The sequence below is a fragment of the Cloeon dipterum genome, chromosome 3 (assembly GCF_949628265.1).
Source record: "Cloeon dipterum chromosome 3, ieCloDipt1.1, whole genome shotgun sequence".
NCBI classification, from domain to species: domain Eukaryota; kingdom Metazoa; phylum Arthropoda; class Insecta; order Ephemeroptera; family Baetidae; genus Cloeon; species Cloeon dipterum.
In genome coordinates, this window is record NC_088788.1 from 15,588,316 (window position 1) to 15,603,982 (window position 15,667).

General features: G+C 37.7%; 1 protein-coding gene across 1 annotated transcript; it reads left to right on the top strand.

Moving 5' to 3' along the window:
• The first annotated feature begins 919 nt into the window (after window positions 1-919).
• LOC135939562 (ATP-binding cassette sub-family G member 1) lies at window positions 920-15,498 on the top strand. Its single transcript, XM_065484023.1, has 12 exons — window positions 920-1,197; window positions 6,055-6,172; window positions 9,459-9,648; window positions 10,179-10,324; window positions 10,600-10,838; window positions 11,807-11,953; window positions 12,008-12,123; window positions 12,180-12,348; window positions 12,411-12,511; window positions 12,900-13,055; window positions 13,112-13,266; window positions 14,599-15,498. Exons 1-12 carry the CDS (start codon window positions 1,065-1,067, stop codon window positions 14,795-14,797), a joined length of 1,869 nt encoding a protein of 622 aa, XP_065340095.1. The 5' UTR covers window positions 920-1,064; the 3' UTR covers window positions 14,798-15,498.
• The last annotated feature ends 169 nt before the right edge of the window (window positions 15,499-15,667 follow it).

Consider the following 15,667-nt stretch of genomic DNA (forward strand, 5'->3'; position numbering starts at 1 on the left):
AATTCCGATTTTTCGTACTTCCACTTTCTCGCCCGGGTTACCACTCGCGGATTACGTCGGGCGGTCACCGAATGTGGGTTTAATGCAAACTAGTTTCTGCGACAGTAGTGGCGGAAAGGCGCCACAGTTCTATTAAATCAGACCAATTCTGACAGTGAGTCTTGACGGCTTAAACAAATTTATTTTTACAGACTGATTTTCAATCATTCGAAAATTCTATAGTTTTTTATTGAGTTGTTGAAATAATCTGTGCTGTTGAAGAAAATAATTTAAGGTGTTTCGGACAACAGTAGTTGTATTATATTTAATTTTTAAAAGGGTGAAATTGAACACAGCTAGTTTATTTTATTAATTATATTGTTTATTGAAATTTGATTCATTCCTAATTAAGCCTATTTTGCCTAAGAAATATCGGGCAGTGATTTCTGCATCTTCTGCACTACCCGGAACGACACAGTTTTGGTCTGCCACAAAAAATTGCTATGCATTTGAAAAGATCTATCGTCCAAAACCAAATATAATATATGATTTTGAAATTTTTTGGTATGATTTTTACTATTACAAATATTAAAGATGGTGAACATAATTTTATCAAAGCTGCTGCCCTTTCTCAAAAACAAAAATTTAGACTTTTTCGTTAACAAATGTTAAGATTTTTCAGATTTAGCTAATAACATAAAAGATTAGTTCGGACTAGGAACAAATAAATTCCAACAATAATATTATTCGAATTCTCCACCCAGCTAATTAAAAAATAATTCAGCTGAAAAACCTTCCCACTCCATCGATAAATTTGAAACCAACGCATGAATTGCCTGTGCAGCGGGAGCGTTGGTGTTTGTGCGCGGAAAAGAGCGACATAACAAGCTAGCCATATAGTGGGGGTTCGCACCGGCAAGCCAGGAGAGCTAGCTGATTGTGAGTCGGAAAGAGAGACACACACACGATCAGTGCAGAGAGAGCCGCTCGGTCCGAAGGTAGGCACGAGACAGAGGAGTGTGTCTGTCGGTGCGCGTGCGATGCCGCCGGTAGTCTTGTCGGGCCTGTGAGTTCGAGTGTCCACGATGGAGCCGCTGCTCAAAATGGACCCACTCGCCATGCCTTCACCCTTCGATGGGCCCAGGCCGACCCAGCGGGTCCTCAGGCCACTCGACATCGACTTCACAGACATCACCTACACAGTGCCCGCGGGAATAGGTGAGCCGGCTGGCATTTATTTTTTAAGATATGAAAAATATAATAGAAGTGAAGAAATAATTTCCTCCTCTCGAGATCTTTACGCGAATATTTCAAGTCACGTTTTGATAAAAGGCTAGAGATCAAAGAGTTTTGGACGGCTAGTTTTTTATATTTTTTTGCTCCAAATAATTATTGTGCGTGATTGGCGAGTATTTTTGTATAAAGTTAAATCTTCAGCGACGTTTATTTGTAAATATTTTCATTGGAAATCATTCTTTACTTTTAAAAAAAAAAATATTGCGATATTTGATGTCCTGCATATATGGGGTCACAGGGTCCAAAGTTTATTGAGTCGCCGTGGAGAGTGCTTAAATAAACAAAAACAAAATATCCGGATCAAATTTCTTAAGCACGCGTCTAGACAGTGGAATAAGCCATTTTTTATTAAATTTCCCTCCTCGACAGTCAGATTTACTCTCATTGATCCCCAATAAAAGAGGTGAGCATTATCAAATCTAAATGGTGCAACAATTAAATCTCACTAACTTATCTCCTTTGGCAAGAATCGAACCGAGAGTAATAGTGCTCGTGCGTCAATATTTTTACTGTTTTAATCTCCTACCATAAAAATAATTGGAACTCGATATTCTGCAGAAGCTTTAGGAGGAAATTTATGCAAATAAGAGACCCTATGAAACTCCCTCCAACACTTTCATTTATGTGTTAATCTTCTAGGACATGCATAGAGCTGCAAACAGGTTTGGCAGTTTCGTTCGGTGATCCTGCTTTCTAGCTTCTTAATGTGATTTTCGATACGTGAATTTTCATTCTCTGTCATATGCAAAAACCGTGCCCCCGCAGCGCCTTTAGGTTCAGCAAACATTTCAGCGTCTGATTGAATAGTTTGACCCCACTCCGCTCGTCTTCACACCTTGACTAACGTGCTCAGCTCGAGGCCGAAGCACTATTGCTAGAGCAGAATTTAATGTGGTTATGGTCCCTGATTTTTCCGTATTTTTTTTTAAAGTTTCCACCTATAAACCACTGAGCACTAAAATCAAACAAATTAAAATTAATTAATTTAAATTGGAATGCAATGAATGCAATAGTCAATCAGGTTAAAACGATATAATTTTTATCTTAATATTGCGTAGGATAAAAATAAAATCGTGTCGCATTTAACGTTTTCATATTTCACCCATAGAATGCCCTAAAATGCCATAGCAGAACTAAATAACTCGGTCTCAGGACTTGTTGACTAACCATTATTTTGCACAATATATAACTTCCGATTTTATTGCTATGTTCATAAGGAAACAGCAGTGCTGTAAAATTACCAACTAAATCCTTGATCATAAAAAAGTGTTCACAAATGAGACAACAAAGTCCTCAATTGTATTTTGTGCTGTTGCTAATAAAGAAATGGTTTTGCACATCATGCTGCGTCACCCTCCTATTCACTCGACAACCCTAGGAGGAAGCGCACAGCCTCTTTTCTAACCTTGTCTTTAGATCGTATTTCATTTTATAGCTTCGCTTGTGATGCAGAGTGACAGAAAAAATTATTATTACCTGTTGCGAACGTGAAGCATTATTCAGAAAGAGTTAAGGATGCTGTCGCAACAAAAGCATTTCCCAGCGATGACCTGACCCCTGTGTCAAACTGTCATTTCATTTCAAAACAGGGATGATGAGCAAAAAATGTTTCACTGCTGAAAGCCGACAGATTTAAAAATGATTCCATGCACCTTAAGTGGTAGAAGGCGTTTTGATTGATATTGTTGTTATCAGAGTGATGGCCTTCAATGAGGACAAATTATTGTAACGAACAGCTGACTTGTGATTAATCGCAATTTTTTGATACTTTAAAGTTCCCATTAACCTCTAAATGGATTTATTCTGGATTTAATGAATGACATATGTTTTAATTATGATTAGAAATAAAAATAATAATAATAAATTACTGGTTTTCAAGATTGGAAACCAAGTTACACAATATTTTTGGGTTTAATTACCTTTAAAAAGTCGACTGTCTTAGTAATAAATAAAACCTAAATTTTAAATCCCACCAATTTAATTTACAATTAGCTGCACCAAAGCAAAGCAAAGAGGATATTGAATATATATATAGTAAGCAAGTTTAGAGCAACGCTGTGCGTGCAGCGGTTTGGTAATTTTTCCGATTGAACCGCGAACAGTCAGGTTGCGAGCCGCCTAACACAACCTAGGCAATGCAATGTGCACGGCGCAGTAAAAGTGCATTTGCCGCGCGGCTGCCCGCTTGCCGGCCTTGGTGCGCGTTAATAAAAGTGCAGCAGCTAGTTACAATAACGCGTGCGCACGTGCGTGACCCTAGGAGAACCTTGGGACTCAGGTTTCAGGTAAAGTGACCTACACGTCAGCCGCCTGCCGCCTGTTCCAGGCTCGTTCGCAAGCGCAGTGGCCTAGGTCATAGCGGCTCAGGTGGTGCAACACCGCTGCATTTCGAATTCTCTCGCAGGTTTAATTAATGGAGGCGTTCAACGTATGCTCACTTTATTTTATGGCAATTGGCCTGGTTTTATCATAATTCAATACAAGAGTGGATCTGGCTCGAGTGCCTTATGCAACTGCATTCGACCTCTCAATTGGGCAATTTTCATCTTAAAAGCTTGCAAGCTCAGGTGACAATTAATATATAAAAGTCGTTGCGAAACGAATCGAAGCTCAAAGCAGGCAACAATGCGTGTTTATAATCGACCTTTATGAGTCTCGCTGAGACTGTGAGGCTCTTGGAAGGTAAAGCAAACTGAATGAAATTATTCAAGTGTGATTATTATTGTTTATATGTAGTTGAGAAATATCGACGGAAGGTTTTCTCGTGTAAAGCTTATATTTTTCTTCATTTACCACTAGAAGTTAATTTAAGATGACCAACCTTTTGATCGTAATAGGACGGTCAAATAACGCATTTTAAGCCAAACTTAATGCCGTCTAAAACCATCTAAAACTGTCTAAAAGTTGCGTAAAAACAAACTAAAACCTTATTCTTAAACGGCTTATAAGTAGTCCTAGTTCTTAAAATTACGATTTAAATTGGCATTAAATTAATATAAAGAGATGAAAAATCACACTACGTATTTTTTTATTTAAATTTTTTATTTTTGAAGAAAAATATATGTAAATGTAGTTGTTGTTGGGTGGCCCCTCGGGTAAGAAAAGGAATAATAAAATATTCTCTGTTCAGCTGCTAAAGGCTTATTTATTTTCACACTCCGCACTCTCTGCATGCTCACATACATGAAATATCAGAGTGAATAGTTGTTGGGATATAGCAAATATCAATGCCAATATCTTTGGAAAATAAAACTTTCGGAGCAATTAATGATGTTTGGATAAGATATTTTAATTTTTTAACACCGGATTCGTAAGAAGCTTTACGTAATCAAAATTCAGGAAAAATTTGTTGTTTCAAAACTAAAAATAAAAATAATTTGAAAATTTGTGTTAAAAATTTAGCAGTGCTATTTAAATTTTTCATTATTTTTCAAACACCACCTTAACCAAAAATTTAATAATTATTATTCAAATTCCGTGATAAATTTCATGGACAGGGTGGGCGAAATAGTCCCACGGTCAGCTCGTCTTTCATAAACAGACCTCGAGCGCGCCACTTTAATTCAAGCCAAACGCGACACGGCAGTCACAAAAGTGACGTGAGCAATTATTCGCCGAAGCAATTATTGTGCAACTGGCGACGCATCAGGTGCGTCGGGACCGCGAAAGCAACGATTGGCGAAAAGAGAAAGAACAAACAAACGAGCGCAGCATATTAGTTGGCTAACATAATGCCGGTCGCAGAGAGCAGGCCATCTTCCATTCCAGACACGTCCTGCGCAATAACCAACCAACGTGTTCATCAAGGGCTCTCAACTAGCCGCGATTTATAGTTGCGTGTCTGCGATCCAGAATCGGGCCACCTAACGATCAAAACGTGTCGCTACTCAAGATAGAGGCTCGCCGAAGAGTGCAATCGCAAATTCAACGCTGCCTGAAGAGAAATTTAAAATAAAAAAAGAGAAAATACAATTCGTAGCCTCCAAATAGACAAGTTTGCAAAATTGTGAGTGTTCAAAGCCGCCAACTGGTGGCACTAATATCCAATTCACAGTTTTGCCTCTCTCCAAGGAATTGTTTTCTGCATTCTTCCATTTCAGATCAGTCTTAAAATTAGAATATTTTTAAAATAATTTTTCCAACACTATTTGAGTTTTAGAAAATACCATGCAAATTTTAGTCTCAAATTAAATTAAAACAAACAGAAAATGATTTAAGCAAAATATATTTCCTAGTGAAAAAATGGTGACCTCTGGCCGACTATTCTTTGGTTTGTTTACGTGTTTTTGTTTGTGTGTTTAGCTAAGAGATAACTCGATTTTTAGTAAAATCTCTTATTAAGACTAAATTAAGCTAACGAAAGAGAATCCTTCTTATAGCACAGCTGTGTTTGCTCTAGCTTAGGAAAAAAGTCTAGAAGATTTAAGTTTTTTTAGCAAAACCACGTTGCGAACAGAGGGCGGCTGAAAATAGCATTTAAGAAAACAGGCACCCTCCGTCATTAGCGTTCAGAAGCGGCGACGCGGTGTGTTGTACGCAGGCAAGGATAAACAAATTGGCATTGAATAACAGAAGTATATTCACACGAATCTGAGCGGGTCAAGCGCCTCTCGCACCACTCATTCTTTTTTCCGCGCGCTAATTTTCTATCACAAAAACAGGCACGTTAATTTGCACCGCAGCTCAATGACCCCGGTGATTCTTGGCACGTATGAGATTTTGCAAACTAACCTTTATTGCGTTGCAAATTTTATAGAAATTTATTTCTTCATGTTCCAGAAACGAAACCCGTGCTCAAAGGAGTTTCTGGCACGTTCAAAGCTGGTGAACTAACCGCAATAATGGGCCCGTCGGGCGCCGGGAAAACTTCGCTCCTCAACGTGCTGACTGGATTTCTGTGAGTATATTTTTCTGATGTTGAAAATAAATTTTTAATTCGTATTATCTAAATGGAATGATAATTATTTTTTCCAAGATTTTGCAACCAGCTATGTTTTGATTAAAAAATGTGCGCAGAGAGAAAAATAACAAAATTAATATCCACCACTAGTTTTTGTTATTTTTCTCTCTGCATAATTTTCAGTTTTAAATTATTATTTGATACTGGGTGTTCAAGTTTGATATTTCGGTCTAGGCTTTATTCCATAAATTCCTTTGCGGTTAAAATTTGAATGTTGGATTCATTTTAACATATTTAACAAATGCATGACTTTATCCGCGGGAGAATATAAATTTGAAAACAATGAACCATTTTCGGCAGGAAGCAGATGTAAATAGCAGAAATAATGGGAGGAAGAGCGTTTTAAAAATAACAATTTTAGCACATAATAGCCTCCTTCAGGTTTGCTCGCAAAAGTGATCGGTTTCGGCGTTGATATTTATGGCAGCGCGTGTATGTTTGCATTAACTTCAAGGACATCTTGTTAGCGCACACATCCGCTCCAGACAAGCGCCCCTTTTCGCAATGATAAACAAAGTCATGAGGAAGCAAAACCCCCCTTATTATCGTCCCCTTGCTATTAACGCGTCTCAGATGCTCACGTGCACTTTTGTCAACGTGATTTTTTTCATGCATGCTTATCGGGCGTCAATAGAAGTTCCACTTTTAATCTGCTCTCGCGTTTGTTTTGGGGTGGGGGTCCAAAGGAACAGAGATCCCTTCACTCTTTCACCTTTATCGCGAATCAGCTGCCGCCTGTTTTCGGTCTCGCGGCGCTTATCAATCTTATCAGCTCCTCCAAAAATATTTTTCATGTGCAATTCGGTTGGTGTGATAACGAATCCAGCACAGACACGTTTTTAATAGATTTTTGGCCCCAAAATAATCCCCATTATTGTTCTGGTCTATATACGTTGTCATGAAATCGAATAACATTTGTAGAATTATCCTCTTATTAGTCTTTTGAATGGTAATCTTATTTAATCACGATTTTGGATGCAAGCCGCTCACTCAGAGACGTCCGCATGAATATTTTAACTGCGAGTTTCAGCGAGCTGTTCACTATAACGCTACAAATACTATCATAATATAATTTATCCTTAATGTGTGTATGTTTTTTATCGGGCGGTGCCTTGTATCTGAAAAATAAAATAAAAGAAGCCAAATGAGCTTGGCACTACACGTGTGCAAATAATAATTTATAAATATATATAGTTGTAATCCTTTCAATTTCAGTAGTTGAAATAATCAGATTTAAATAAAGTTATGTAAAGCAATTATTGGAAAGGCTAGCTGTTCGATGCAATCTTCTTAGTTTAAAATCCGAACTTGTTATAGACCCTCTGTAACTTTGTTTCCGTTGATTCTAATCAATTCCTGAAGAGGTGACCACTTTTTCCGATCGAAAGCTTCTACGACGTGCGAGATGAGGAGCAGAGCAAAAAAATGTTGCTTCGGCGCATGCAACTTTACCTTAGTTTCGGCACTGCGCGTACGTAACCCTTCTTAAAATTACATAATAGCCCTTGTGTTTTGCTCTCCTCCTCATCTATCGCACGTTGTAAAAACTTTCGATCGGAAAAGTGGTAACCCCACCCTCGGGAATAAATTGGAAATATACAAAACAATGTTTCAAAGGGTCTTTGTATAGAGAATTAGTCACACCAAGCGATACAACATTTTCGAACTTTTTTACTCTTAATATCAATATGTAAATGATATTTTAAATTCTAGAAGGCTATAAAAAGAATAGCGTGAGCAAAAAGGCACAGAACCGACAAAACTCAGTATTGGCTTGACCAAAAATAAAATTCTGCTGGAGACTCGTTTATACAAACTGAATAATTAACTCTTGACAATAGGGTTTGCATTTTTTACAATTTTAATCCATTGGTTCTTACAAAAACAGGGAGACTGGTCTTAACCACCTTTGCGGCAAGTTGTTCACGAGCAGAACGTAACCTTCAACCTTGAAGAGTTGAACGACTCGCCACAATAAAATTGCGCCACACAAAAAGTAAATTGCGAGTGGAAATTGCGGTGGCAGCAAATAATTTCCTAGAAGATTATCATTTAATGTTAGTCAGCTCTGTCACAGGAAAAACCAGCATTGATCGTGTCTTGGAATGCAATATGCGCGTTAGTCTAACGTCGCGTCCGAAATAAATTATCGAATATTCCATTGTTCGTGCACATTGAGTGACGTCTTTTAAGAGAATGTAGCGAATCACGAGTGTTAAAAACCAGTTTCCTTTCAGAGCGTACAGCGCGACAGGTTATGCTTGAGGCAACTTTTGTTCATCGGCAAAATCCGGCGTAAGTGGCCCGAAATATACGCTCAGGAAAAGGCGTCTGCCGCGAGAGGAAAGAGGAGATATTGTTTTCACTACCAAGGTCACAAAAAAAAAAGAAAAAGACTCGCAACGCGCTTACCTCACCAACCAAAAGATGGAATTTTTGCCGTCGCTTTCCGATGCGTAAAAAGAATTCGCATCCTCTTCTTTTCGTGCCAAATTGCTTTGTTATAACAATGTGTGAATTAGGCGGATGAATTACAGACTCGTTAGCACGAGACTGCTAACAAAATTGGCCCTGACTTTGATTGTGAAGCCACGTGTGATGGAGAATTTTGCTAGAGGCACAATTATCGAATACTCAAAATTTGATTGTATCTAAAGGTTTAAAAATCTCGAACATCATCCTAAGCGAGCAATTCAATTTTTTTTTTTTAAATAAAAACAATTAATTCAAACGACGGCACCAAACCCAAACATACAATAGTTTTTTGTGTTTCTAACAAACAGAAAATTTCGTTGCAGGAATTTTTATTAGCTATTTTCACGTTCAACTGATAGCACGCTACAAATAGAAAAGCCAGGAAATAATTATTATAAATGAGACAGCGGGCATGTGTACATTGCGTTTTTATATAGGTCGTCTAGTACACCATCAGATGCAATTCGAACGAGCTATACTTAGTGGAATAAAATATAAATATTTGAAAGCGTCACGCGACGCAGTCGAAATTGTGGCGTAAAAAAGTTTGTCAACGCAGTCACCTGGGCATGCAATATTAATGAGCTGCAGTCGATTTTGTTGCGATGCCAATTCCGGCTGGACTCGCCCAGACTGTCTGGAATTTATCACGGTGTTTTTTAGCTAAAATTTTGTTGATAAACTGGTTCCGCGGCCAAGGACAAGACAGATTTTATATTATTAGAACGCTTTTACGACTTGATTGTAGGTCTGAAGGGATGAAAGGCAGCGTTCGAGTGAACGGAGTGGAGCGCAATCTCTCTACCTTCAGGAAGAGTTCGTGCTATATTCTGCAGTCGGACCAACTGCACCCTCACTTCACCGTCCTTGAGACCATGGACATGGCAGCCAACCTTAAGCTGGGGCCGGGCGTCGGCAAGAAAGCCAGAAAAATCGAGGTAAAAATTATTGGGCACGGAAATCAAATGAAGCGAGTAATTGTATTTATTTCGAATTAAATTTAAAATATTTTTTTTAGAAATAGACATTGTCAACAACCTGTTAGCAAGGGTCCTCAAATTAGGGTGAAATTTGCTTCAGGTTTTGCCCTATTAGCCTGATATTGAATAAAATATGCGTTAGCAATTTAAAAATTACTAAATGATGTATTTGTATTTTTTCTTGTCAAATTTTAAGCCGTACTCTCTATTGCTAATTGATTAGTACTTGACCATGATCTCATAATAATTACATGTTTTACTTTAAGCATGTAATATCTTTAAGCACGTTAAAAAACCTGTTGAAATGTGAAAAAAATTCAAATAACCCGGAAGGAATGGAGACTCTGGGTCATAACAAAAAACCTGTTTATCAAAACGGGTTTTTTAGATTTTATTTTTTTAAGGTTACGCATTACACGCTCCTATATGCATATCTTTTTATCTATCGGTGTGAGGTCAACTAATCCCTGATAATTCGCCTCCATCAGGTTGACAACGTGCTGGACAGGCTGGGCCTGCAAGCGTGCGCAAACACGAGGGCGTCCGAATTATCTGGAGGACAACAGAAGAGACTGAGCATCGGCCTGGAGCTGCTAGACAACCCGCCGATCATGTTTCTCGACGAGCCGACCACGTGAGTTGGTCTCCACTTACTGTTATTGAATGTAATTTCAGCCAAGCGAAAGAGAAAATTAAGTTGCAGTAATTTTTAGTTGATTTAATTTTCATTTTTTAGTAAATTTACATCATTTCAAAATGGTCAATTGAACGTGGCAATAAATAATTTAAATTTGATTCAATTAGTGGAAATTGCTTTAATCACTGCTTAAATGTCTGAATTAATCGGAAGGATAGTTAGGAGATTACCCGTTCGTTAATTTAAAGTTGATTAGCATTATTTTATTTTAGGGGTTTGGATAGTTCATCGTGTACGAGTTGTGTGAAGCTGCTGCGGAGCTTGGCCTCTCAAGGGCGCACCATCGTGTGCACAATCCACCAGCCGAGCGCCTCCCTATGGGAGATGTTTGACCACGTGTACGTTCTAGCCGAGGGCAAATGCGTCTATCAGGGCGACAGCATCCAAGCGGTATCCTTCCTCGATGGCCTTGGAATATCCTGCCCCCTCTACCACAATCCAGCCGACTTCAGTGAGAGTTTAATTTCATTTACCCTCGCATGTGTAGAGAATATTATGCACACTTGAACGACAAAGCTTTTTCTTAGTCCAAAACTGATACGTCGTTCATTTTATTTCAGAGGTTAATAATTTTTAGAAATTGTGCCAGTTGAATTAATTAACTGAGTAAAATAATGCAGGATAGTTAAAATTAGGGGGTCGTGGATGGATAAAAAAGCAGAGGGCTGTGGCTTTTAGACGTTTAGTGGTAAAGTTATAAACTATTTTTAGATTTTTAATTATATAAAAATAAACGGTTTTAGATGGTTTCTTAGTTGGTCAGATAGCTTTTTCAATTAAAAATTTGTAGCATAATTATATAGAGGTTTCCTCTCACTTATATACAATATACATATCCATCAATAAGACAAGTCAGTCAATTTACAAGTACTATAGGTTTTAAATCTTGGCATTTCTTACAAAAATCTTTTAATTTAGCTCCATTTTTTGAGAGGTTTTATTTTTTTCGAACATTTGTATTTCACTAGAGGCAAACAATACAAATAATTGGTTTAAGAGAGAGATAGGTACCTATCAAGATTGAGTTTAAAAAATCTTAAACTCTTATTGAATAAATAAACGGATTCATTAAATTTATGCTCCGTGATAATTTGGCACCTGCCAAATGTGTTTGTCCTCCGACACCCCTGTCGCAAAGTAGCCAATAGCATTTGATTTTTTATTAAAAAAAAGAAAAGTTTTTATATTACATGTCAAGCTAACTTCTTGTGAAGTTTTGCATCTACGATTCGTATATGTCCCGTTTTTTTTCAATTTTAAAAATGGTTAGCTAGAAATTTTCGAGCAAGCCAAAGTGCATATTTTGCTTCAAAGAGGACAGAGTGTATGAAAATGTATATGTAATTATCCAAAGCCCATTTTAATATGTATATCAGTGACAATAGAATTGAAATTTGTAATTTTTCTATAATGTTTCAGTATTGGAAGTGACAAATGGAGATCTATTTTCAAACGGGAGTTTGATATCAAAGTCAGATCACCAGCTGATACTTCAGAAAATGGGAGAAGCATCGAAAACAGACAAATGGAGACGAAAGACTTTCAGGCACTTTCACCAAAACACACGTAAAATTCGATTCTGCCTGCAAAAGACGAATTAATAACAGTTATATATCACAGTCCTAGAGAAACCCGGCATTTTCAGCGTTCTGCGGGCCCAGAAGCAGGGAGTCTCAGAATGGAGCAAATTCAGCATTTTAACCGGTCGGTTCACCAAACAATTTTTGAGAGACTGGGTAATATTTTATAATTAACTGACCCGCCAACAAGCTCAAAATTTCTCTGTCGACAGACGATGACCTATTTGAAGTTAATATTTCACGTGCTAGTGGGCATAGTACTGGGCCTTTTGTACCAAGGCTCCGGCCAGGATGGTGCCAGGAGCATCGCCAATATGGGTTTCTTCCTCGTCACCCTCGTCTACCTTGCATATACCTCGATGATGCCCGCCGTCCTTAGATGTACGCATTTTGTCATTTCATGTATGGCTTTCAATCTATTTAAAAACTTCGTCCGATTGCAGTCCCTCCTGAAATGAATGTGGTGCGGAAGGAGAGATTCAACAATTGGTACTCGCTGAGGACTTATTACGCTGCATTCACGGTCGTTGACACGCCTTTGCAGGTAAATCAATAGTGGTAATTGTTTCACTGATCGAAAAAAATTAAAAGTTTTTAAAATAATAAGGCATTTGATCACCAAACTTTGCCAAATTAAAATAAAAAAATAGTTAATTTAGTGAAAATTAAACACGAAAGTGTGCAAAAATCACAAAAACAGGCACAGCCCCAAAAATAATCCACAGTATTCAAAGATTTTTAAATGAAAGATTACTTTCAAAAATACAACATAGAATCTGCCTTTGTTTGATCCAACCAGCATGTTGAAACTGAACATAATTATTCGTGCAACCTGCATCACACTTCTGCGTCGCTGGTTGCATATTTTCCAGACTTAAACTTGAGTTGGCTTGTACTCTTTTAATTTTTCATTTTTATGGGTAATTTTGCAGTTGTTGTTCTGCTCGAGCTACGTGCTGGTTTCCTACTTCCTCTCGTCGCAGTCTTTGGAGCCCTTCAGGGTGGTGATGTTTGTTTCGATTTGCCTCATCACCTCCTTGGTCGCAGAAACCGTCGGACTGGTTCTCGGCGCACTTTGCTCGCCGAAGGTAAATAGTTGCGGGAAACATAAACTTCATTATCTTCAAATGTGCAATGATTGCAGGTCGGTACCTTTGCCGGAGCGTACTCCACTGCACTTTGGATCGTCCTGTCTGGCTTCCTGCTGCTGCACGACCACATTCCCTATGTCTTAAGGTGGATGCCCTTCATTAGCTACTTACACTACGGTTTCGAGGGCCTTGCCATCACGCAATACGGGTAGGAAGAATTTTTTAATACGTTAAAATTATATGGGAATTTTTCATTTCGCATTTATACAGAAGAACTATATTTAAAAAATACCAAAATATATTTGTAACATGTTAAAATAGGAATATAAAGTTCTAGCTAAATGAGAATATATTTTCAAGATTTGCATTTTAAAATAATTTAAACTGTTCTGCAGAAAAAATTTAATAACAAGATTCAGCACTCTGTTTTTTCCCCTTTTCTCCAGACAAATTTGTTTGTACCGGCCGTCCAGTCTTGGTATTATTTTTTACTCCAGGAAATTGATTCATTTTAAAATCTGAACAATTATGCTTCCGGTCTTGAATTTATTTCATAAATTTCCTTGCGGGTAAAATTCGAATATAAATCTTCATTTTAACATAAATTTTAAAAATGAACTTCCTTGAAACGCAATCTAACGTCTAACTAATCCCAAATCAATTATACAATTTGTGTATACTATATTTATATAAAACTTTCGTGTATTTCTATGATTTTAATTTTCACAAACGCCAAAGAAGTAGCAAATTTTCTTAGTAAAATCATAGTTATAAGTGTTGTAGGACAAAATTGGCATGATGTCAAGGAAACTCAACTAAAAAACCCCAGAAATAATGATTTATGTGGCTAGTAGATTTCATCATCAAAATTTTGTCGACAAAATATTAATTTTCACGAGTTTATCGGAACATTTCGGAAAACTGTATCTCTACTTCCCATGATGCCATTTAAAAAATGAGGCGTGCTTCGGATTCTTCTTACCGAGACCAATCGATTTAACGTCGTCAAATTAGACGTCCTATATTTAGGTCACTACTGCTAATTCCGATTTCTAATCAATAATTTGAAAATTCATTCAGGATTTTTTTTTAATTATAATCGACTTTTTGGGATTTACAATTATTTCAACTCCAAATTTTGGTTTTAAATCATTAGAATTGCAAAAACTCCACACTTTTAGACCTGACTCGACCTGCCCTGGCCAGCTAAAGGTTATGGGGGTGATTAACCTACCCATAATCGCTAATATATGTACATCGCAAATATATATTTATTTCATAGCCCCCTTGAAAAAGTGAAAACATTTACAAAGCTGGAAATTTTTACTCAAATTAATTTGACTATAATTTAATTATGTACCGGTCTAACTTTAAAATAAGGGATGTGGTGATAATTTAGAGTGAGTTTTTGATAATTTAAAATATTTTGGGAGTTCTAAAAAGAGCATGCTTAGTAATCATCAACTTTTCAAATGATATTTTTTAAACCTGTCAGTTAATAATATAAAAAATAAATGGAACATTTTTCATCTTATTTCAGGTTTGGTAGAGGCACGTTGGAGTGTCCGATGGATGACTACTGCCACTACAAATACCCGAAGGCGCTGCTGGCCGAGTTGAGCGTGAACCCGGACAACTACTGGCTGGACTTTGGTATACTCAGCGGTTTTCTCGTGGTGCTGCGCATCATCTCGTACTGGGCGCTGAAAAAGAAACTCAACTCGCTCAACTGCAAGTGACCCGTCCTACGCGATAACTTATTATTTTCCCTCTCCGTGTTGGTGCTCAAGAATGAGAATAACAAATCCTTGTGTGAAAAGTGCCACCGCGGAGAAAAAGAACGCGCGAGTGCTCTCTTTCTATGCTATTTATTGTGATAACAAACTTCAAGAGCTTTCCATAAAACCCGTCGTCAAAACTGTCACAGCCAACTTTGTTGACAAAACAGGTTGTGCAATAATGAAAAAATGCATTATTTTCGGTCCAGATGGAGCATATTTCAAGGAAATTTTGAGCTTTTCCCGGGGATTCCCTAATTACTGTTGGCTGTGACCTTGGTGCTGGGGAGTCTTGCCAACAAATGATATTATCGACTCTTTTTCCACCGCGGGACAATTAGATCGCCCGCGAGGAGAGTGATTTTCGCCTTTTTGGATCTGACCACATTTCAACGAAATGGGATCCACCGCATGTACACAAAACTCTATATTTTTCAAACTCTTTACACTGGTTTTGATGGCCGTTTTTCGTAATTTGTAGATTTGTGCTGGAAAATAGACTTAACAAAGACGTTAGACTGAATAACGCTAAACATTTGACCCACGTGAGATGACGCTTTTTTCAAAAACTTGTTCTACGTTACGCAGTATCATGTAAACTATGTTAACACAAACGAGACCAAAATGATTTACCGAATAAACGACGCAAGATAAATAAAATATTTAGCCTCAATTCTTATTTTGCAATCCTTATATTGGCAGAGGTGACATTGCACCTGAACAAAAACGCCATCTGACGGCATCTCGCCATTTCGACAGAGCTGCACTTTACAAGTTCACTGCTAATAATCGCGATTCAGGTTTTCGTTCCGTGGAGGGGGAATTAAATGC